This window comes from Ostrinia nubilalis, chromosome 24 (genome assembly GCF_963855985.1).
Source record: "Ostrinia nubilalis chromosome 24, ilOstNubi1.1, whole genome shotgun sequence".
Lineage (NCBI taxonomy): Eukaryota > Metazoa > Arthropoda > Insecta > Lepidoptera > Crambidae > Ostrinia > Ostrinia nubilalis.
Genome location: NC_087111.1, coordinates 8,659,416 through 8,668,012, shown reverse-complemented (window position 1 = coordinate 8,668,012; position 8,597 = coordinate 8,659,416). Strand labels below are relative to the sequence as shown.

Genomic DNA, 8,597 nt, shown 5'->3' with positions numbered 1-8,597 from the left:
TCAATTCAAACACACAATCTAATCTTTCCTCTTTATAATATTAGCTTAGAAGTAGATATAACCGAATATCATGGATAATTTTAGCGATTTTGGAAAGTAACTTACCCTCAATAGGCCAAATGCAGCCACTCAGCATCACCATAGGCAAGAAAGATCCAAGCGCCAAGTACGTGGCAGCTCTATCAGTGTCACAAAGCGTGGCTACTACGAAACCTGGAAAAACAATATCATCAGAATACATTGAAATTCAACTCTTTATGGGTACTGTTAATTATGAAAAATCTAAAACGTTAAAATAACGATATAGTTGTGGCCAATGAGTTGCTGTCATAGTGACATTGACAATACGTCAATGTCACACTAGGATCAAACGTCAGAATAGAGGGACGCGCGGAGACGACTCCGCGCGCTTTTGTGCTAAGTGATGAATTGTATCTAAAATAAGGCAATATAATGTGAAAGATGAGTATCCAGTGTTTTATTTATGAGAATAGATCTACCGGCCTCTAATAGTACCTACTAATTAGGGGCAAATAGAAATGATATATAGGCTTTCTTTGTTTATACAAAGGATTTCCAAGGATTCCCAAAACAACCGGTCCTGCGCTGACCGCATCCAGGTACTTCCTGCGACCTTCACCAGATCGTCTATCCACCTAGTGGGGGTCTGCCCGCACTAGTTACGTACTTTTACGATATCTAGAGTGGTGGTCCATCAACTTACCGAAAGTCATCCCACAGAATCCAGTCAGCATAGTGAGGATGCCCACCCATCCGATAGGCCCGTTCTGGCTGAACTAGACCTATTACAGTATCCAGAGTTCGTTCGTTTCAGCCAAATGACGTCGACTGCTGGACAAGGGCTTTTTCCAAGGATTTCCATAACAACCGGTCCTGCGCTGACGGCATCCAGGTACTTCCCGCGACCTTCACCAGATCGTCCACCTAGTTGGAGGTCTGCCCACATTTTACGATATCCAGAGTTTTGGTCCATCAACTTACCGAAAGTCATCCCACAGAAACCAGTCAGCATAGTGAGGATGCCCATCCATCCGATAGGCCCATTGTGACTGAGCTGGGCCTTTTAAGATACCCACGGGGAGAATGGTCCATCGACTTACCGAAAGTCATCCCACAGAATCCAGTCAGCATTGTGAGGATGCCAACCCATCCGATAGGCCCGTTCTGGCTGAGCTGGAAACCGACGAAGCCCATCAGAAGCACGATGACGGTTTGGATCAACATCACCACAATCTGCACCACCAGTTGGGAGAACAGAATCTCGGTTCCTGGTGAACAAACGAATACATTTTTACTGTATCTACCTTCATTCGTTTCGTTTCGGCCAAAAGACGTCCACTGCTGGACGAAGACTAATGCATCACCATCAATCTCTAATTTTTAAGTAAAGTGACCCGTTTGAAAACAAAATTGCTGTTAATGTGTTACCATAGTTAGGTGTCGCTTAAAATTTGGGGATTGATGATAAAAACGGGCATTAGTCACCCAAAGATTTCAATAACGACCGATCCAACGCTGCCCTCATACAGGTACTTTAAGTACCTACATAAGTGACAATCATAATAAAAATGGTAATTTGCAGTGGCTGAGTAATTAAAACGGGGGATTGTGTTTTGTGGCACTCCTTGATCCCTTAAGTTAACTACAGTCTGTATAGGTACTACATCATCCTTAAAATAGTTATCTTTCAGGCGCAGTCAGGTAAACATAACCAGCGAAGTTTGAAGTATAAAGGCGCCAGTAGATATTTGTTGATAAAATCAGTGATTTGAAAGTAATAGGGAATGGCTTTAAATTTATCTATTGATCCCCTTTGAATTTATAATATGTAAATAACCCTTTGAGACAGCAGTCAATGAGCAAAGTGAACTCAGTTCGAAAACATTTGACATACTGAATTCCTGTCTTATTTTCCCTCCGAAAGAATTCACTGGAATTCCTTCTTCCAAAGCCGTAAAGGCAAAACTTTTGGCCCTCCTTTGCATACAATAAAACAATAATGCGATATCCCCTACTCCGAGATTTCGGGGGAATGTCCCTGAAGTTAACTGAACTCTCTCGGTAACTGTACCTCTAGCACGAAAAACATTCGTCATCTAATCGTTTGGAATTCAACCTTGACTACTTTACGGTGAAATTTCGTAAATTCAAAACCTTTAAATTCATTGACAACGTGACAATCTCTAAAATGAGTTACATGCTACTTTTATGATGTAGGTACATCCCAACATACATACATACAGGATGGTAATGTAATAGGTAGGTACATTACCATGAAAACTACCAACGAAAATTGGCTTAAACGAGATCTAGTAAATAGATTTTTTTAAAGAAATTTAAAAAAAAGTTACTACTCTTTTCCACATGAACACGTAGAGATATTAAATTGAAATTCATATCAAATACTCAGGTCTATAGTACCTTTAAGCTGTAACAAAATCAAAGTTATATACCTACAGGTTTGTACGGAACCCTCGGTGCGCAAGTCCTACTCGCACTTGACCGGTTTTTTAGTTCTCCTTACAGTCGTGGGGGCGCTGTTTAACTCCCATACTTTCGATAGCGATTCGAATACGCAAACGATTCGTAGACGAAAGTTTTTCGTGCTAGAGGTTTTGAAACCAAGCATGAAGCAATACTTTCCTGGTAAAGTTCGTACACCTAAGATTTTCTGTCAATGAACAATGTTTATTAGGGAGTTTGCGAGATTATACCACGAATTTTCCTCTGCTTAATGTAAGACACGTGTTGTCAAAGTCGTGTGATGTTAGGATTTAAGGCCCGGATTCCACCATAAAGTTAATAATATACTTAGCGGAATAGAGCAACAAAGAACTGAGCGAGCGAGATGTCACTAGCAGCAACACTGTGTGATAAAAAGAGATGCGTGATGCCCGTCGCCGTCAATAGAACCGTTTTTTGCAACTATTCGGTTTCGTTTGGCAGCTAGTGGTTGTTGCTCTACTCTGAAGGAAGGAGACGATAGATGTGCGGCGAAGTTGGCAGGCTATTTCTACCAAAGCGGAGCGAAGAAGAGCGGAGCGGTAGAAGAGAGAAGATGTGTGAGCTGGACGTAGCTGTCAGCTATCAGTCTATTAGTCCTCTAGCTATCAGTCCTCTCGCCTCTCGGCTGTGATTCCGATCGGACGTGTGTCGTGCTGTCCCGCGCGAGTGTCGCCGTGCCGTGGGACTTCGCCCCCGGGCTTTGCCCTGCGTGCTGAGGCGCTCCACTGACCTCCGAAGCCCCCTTGCGTCGCGAAGGCATCAGCGTGAGTGATCGAAAAAGTTTTGTTTCTGCGCCGGATTCGAACTCGGGTCCGCTTGGATTTGCGCAGCGCCTGCCCCAACCGAGCCACGAGAACAACGAGCGGCCGCGCCGAATTTTTCAACCACAAGTCAACTGCTACGAGCGCCTACGGATTTTTCTACGAGCGCGCCTTTGCTACGAGGTTCGTCTATACGCGCGGTGCGTTCTACGTGCTACGTTGATTTGCTACGGACACTAGCAGCGTGTGACTATTATTTCGAGCTTCCTTCACGCTATAACAGCCGCTTCAACTCAGCCAAAATGTTGCGCTCACCAACTGACAAATCAAACATAACATACGGCTCGGCTCCCGACCTCAACCAAGGGACTGACGATAGAAGTCCCGATGCCTGCGTCACCTTACGATCCAGTAAAAGACGCCGATGTGACTGTGGCTCCTCTGACGAGTCTAAGCTTGATGTCTTCATTAATAAACTCACATCGTGGAAGCAGGACACCGACAGCAAGCTAACAGGTATACTGGAGTCTATGAACGACATCAAGAAGCAGAATGCAGAATTGCTGGCATCGAATGCAGAGATAGAAAAGTCTATTAACTTCCTATCTGAAAAATATGATGATATTTGTGAACAAATCAATAATCAACAGGAGCGGATAAAGGCTTTTGACCTACGCTTGTCCAGTGCTGAAGAGGCCACGGAAGAGAACAACAGACTTTCCCGTGCCAGCTCATTGGAAATACGTAACCTCCCTATAAAACAAAATCTACCTCAAGAAGAGCTGATTCGAACGTGCGACCTGATTTTTAAGGAGCTGGGAACGGAAGTTGCCCCCCGTGATGTCTATGACATTCGTATTCTGCCTTCCAAACAGGAATCGAAAACTGTTATAGTCACCCTGAACTCAGTGATATTAAAGAACTGTATTCTTCGGGCTTACAAGGACTTCAACAAATCGAACCCCCATGGCAAACTGAGTTCTTCATTGTTGGGGCCTAATTACCCGCGCCAAGTAATCTACATGTCGGAGAACCTTACTGCGCGTACTCGTAGGCTTTTTTATCTGGCGCGAGAATTTGCCAAAGCCGAGAACTATAAACATTGCTGGACAGCAAACGGAAGGGTTCTCCTTCGACAAGAAGATAATGGTAGACTAATAGTCTTGAATAGCGATACCCAACTAACAACTTTAAAGTCAAAAAACTGAAACTAACATTTTTAAATTTATTACTATTGTTATCTACTTATTTAGTTTATCACTCGTTACCTATAATAGCACTTTACTCTTTTAATTTAATTAAAACACTATACCTAAAGAAAACACTTAACACAACCCAATACTTACCTCACTACTCACTCATAACTACATTCTCGAATCATATCCGGTATAAATATTATTCATTTCAGCTATCTAAACCAATAAAAAATTCCTTCTTAATGTCAAATGCACACAACCATACACTCGTTTATTATAATATCACTTTCTTGTCACAAACAGACTCAAAGAGCTCCCTAATGCTGCACCTGTAATTTTTATTTATAAAATTCAATTGTGATAGCGACTTGATCAAAAAAATTGATAAGGTATCAATTGGCCACGCGACAAGGTGTGATCCCTCTGACGTTCGCTCAGTCCTCAACAAAAACTCCTCGGACAAGGCTCTAAAAATACTGACCCAAAATATTCGTAGTATATCAGCCAACATAAATAGCTTTACCACTTTGTTGACTGCCTTAGACACGGAAATGGATTTTATTATCCTTACAGAATGTTGGCTTCAGGGTGATCCAGCTATTCCAACTCTTGACAGTTTCTCTTCATATTCCTCATCCAATCCTTCGAACCAAAACGATGGTGTTGTTATTTTCTATAATAGCTCCATCTCTAGGGTTTCTTTATCTGAACCAAACGTGGTAGATGCGAGCTGTGTGCTCATAGAAATAAAAGATGAAACAGCTCTTCTCGCTATATACCGTCCATGTGCTTTTCGCAGTGCCCAAAATTTTATAAACTCCTTAGACTTGACCTTAACCGGTCTTAAAAAATTCAAAAATATTATTATCATGGGGGACCTAAACATCAATATCTCGTCATTACACCCTGATCAAGACACAGAAAACTATTTAAATATGCTCGCCTATCATGGCTTACTGCCAGCTCACACCTTGCCTACCCGTAATCTTGCCTGTCTCGACCACACTATTATTAAAACTAAACTGACGGTTCACTCCATTATAATCCAGTCCTCGGTCACAGATCATGAAGCAGTTCTTCTTGCTATTGACATAAAAAAGTCTATTGCAGCCCCGCCTGTGTCCCGTAAAAAAATCAATTATTCCCAGCTTCAAGAAACGGTTACCAACACAGATTTCTCTTTTATCCTGGAAATGACTGACCCTAACCTTGCGACGAATATTTTTATCCAAAAACTCCAACTCGCCATTGATATGCACACACAGTCCCATGTCTTGCCTCGACGACGTAGAATTCTCAAGCCGTGGATAACTCCTGGGTTACTAAGGTGTATTCGAAACAGGGACGGAATGCATAAAAAACTGAAAAAAGATCCAAATAACGACATATTAAAGAAAACCTATCAGAGATACCGGAATTTTTGTAACTCGCTACTTAGAAAGGTAAAAATTGCATATGACAGTGAACTAATTAAGAAGGCTGGAACTAATAGCAAGAAGCTATGGAGTGCCATTCGATATGCGACCAACCTTAACAAACCACGTTCAAGCTCCAGCGACTTACTTTCTTGTAGGCCCACCTCAATAGAAGCTGTTAATCATGTAAACACTTTTTTTGCTGGTGTTGGTAAGTCACTCGCCGAGGAGATACTATCGCAATCGGCATCATCGAACGGGCCCCTTATAAAATCAGTCTCACATATCCACTCTACGCAACAGTCCTTTGTTCTACTGAACACTACGACAACTGAAGTAGACTCCCTTATTTCATCCCTCAAAGGAGACTGTGCCATTGGATGGGACAATATCTCTTCTATGTTACTAAAAAGTTGCAAGAACCACTTAGTTCCATATATAACCCATATTTGTAATCTTGCCCTATCGACAGGCTGTTTCCCTGATGCCTTCAAAAAGGCCCTTGTCCACCCTATTTATAAATCTGGTGAGCGAAACCTTACCAGTAATTACCGTCCCATATCTGTACTGCCTGCCCTGTCCAAGATTCTGGAAAGACTCATAAACAACCAATTGATCAAGTACCTCGAACAAAAGAACCTCTTGTCCCAAGGACAATTTGGCTTTAGATCAAAGAGGTCTACGGCTGATGCGGTGCATGAACTCACTGATCATGTCTCCAGGAGTCTGGACAAGGGCAGTAAATGTGTCTCAATCTTTCTGGACCTAGCCAAGGCCTTCGACACGGTTTCGATCCCCATCCTGCTGAAAAAACTGGAAGTGGTTGGTGTTCGAGGTGTCCCACTTGCCTTGTTCCAGAGTTACTTCTCACATCGCAGTCAGACTGTCACAATCGACGGAAATAGTAGTTCTCACCTTCCTATGGAGTATGGGGTTCCTCAGGGAAGCATTCTTGGCCCTACGCTCTTCCTTGTATATATAAATGACCTCTGCTCTCTTAACATCCCGAACTGCAGGGTTATCTCGTTTGCTGATGACACAGCCCTTGTTTTCACTGCTGACACCTGGGATGAAACCTTCCAGTGCGCTCAACTTGGGTTCGATATGGTTTCTCATTGGCTCCGAGCTAATCTTCTCACTTTAAATGTTAAGAAAACCCAATATCTTTCCTTCTCAATTAAAAATATTTCCCCAAATGTTATTGATAACTTTCGTATAGTTGCACACTCTCACTCTGATCCAGCCACATTTCCATGCAATTGTCCTACCCTTAGTTCTTCCGAATCTATTAAATACCTAGGAGTGATTGTAGACAACAGACTTACATTTCAGGCCCACATTAGCCAGACCGCTGGTAGGCTACGCAAACTGATGTATGTTTTTCGAAATCTACGCCACGTTGCAGACCCTAGCCTGGTCAGGACCGTTTATCTGGCTCTCTGTCAATCGCTCCTACTATATTGTTTAACTTCTTGGGGAGGTGCCTGTAAATCTGCTTTGATTAAGTTGGAGAGAGCCCAAAGGGCAGTCCTCAAGGTCTGCACTTTCAAACCTTTGCAATTTCCAACTTATGACCTGTACCAATACTGTGAAGTACTCACAGTACGCCAGCTTTTTATCCTCATAACTGTGTTAAAACAACATCAAATCTCTGGATACGATCCCTGCGTCCAGACATCACGACGTAATCATTTAATAATTCGCTCATCCTCCTTCAAGACTGTTTTCTCACAACGTTTTTTCGGTTTCTTGGGTCCATTTCTGTATAATAAGATTCATCGTAACTTGGATATATACTCTTTAACAAAATTTGAACTGAAATCAAAACTAACAAAATATTTGCAATCATTAAATTATATAGAAACAGAAAATATTATTCTCCCACTTAGATAGACAAGAAAAATTCACTAATACTACACAACACATAAAACACACACACACACACACACCACACACACATACACACACACACACACTCACACAAGCGCGATCTCAAACATTTCTTAGAGTGCTATATTTTGTAATTCGTAAGTTTTTATCTCCAATTTTGTAGACTTTTTTGCGTGTTTCTAACATTGCATGTACAAACGGATCCTCCGAGAGATGAGAGTACTGGTCTCTGTAACACAGGCTCCTCGCCTAGCTCAGACACCAGTCTCTCACAATCTATTATATACATGATGTACTATTTTTATTGTAATACTTTTATGTCAGTTAGATTGTGGAGAAAAATAAAGATTTTTATTATTATTTATTATTATTATTATTGCTATGAAACACCGCACTGCTCCGCACATCTCCGCACCGCCACGCGCCGTCGCCGCTGTCAAATTCTATAGAAAAAACAAGTGCACCCGACACTACTCCGCTTTTCTTCGCTCCATCCATTTCCACCGAAGCGGAGCAGAGTGGAAATGGAATCTTAGTTGGATGGATCATGAATTGGTTGTCGGCCGTTTGGTGTACCTAGTGGTTCGAAACGGACTACTATACCGGAGGTAGCGGCTTCGATTCCCGCACAGTACAAACATTTGTGTGCATGAACATATTTGTTTGTATTGGACTGGGTGTTTTCTATGTATAATAAGTATGTATTTACAAAAAAAAGTATTTAAGTATGTTTAATTCCGTTGTCTAGTACCCATAGTACAAGCTTTGCTTAGTTTGGGACTAGAAGCGCAGTGTAAAATGTCCAAGGA

The 8,597-nt window shown here is 41.9% G+C and overlaps 1 protein-coding gene across 1 annotated transcript in view; it reads right to left on the bottom strand.

Moving 5' to 3' along the window:
• LOC135083781 (ABC transporter G family member 20) overlaps positions 1 to 8,597 on the bottom strand; it is a 98,288-nt gene that overhangs the window by 1,976 nt on the left and 87,715 nt on the right. The window contains exons 14-15 of the mRNA XM_063978531.1: positions 1,122 to 1,289; positions 106 to 213 (exon numbers count right to left, since the gene is read on the bottom strand). Of these exons, the coding sequence (XP_063834601.1) occupies positions 106 to 213; positions 1,122 to 1,289 (276 nt within the window). The remainder of the gene's footprint in view (positions 1 to 105; positions 214 to 1,121; positions 1,290 to 8,597) is intronic.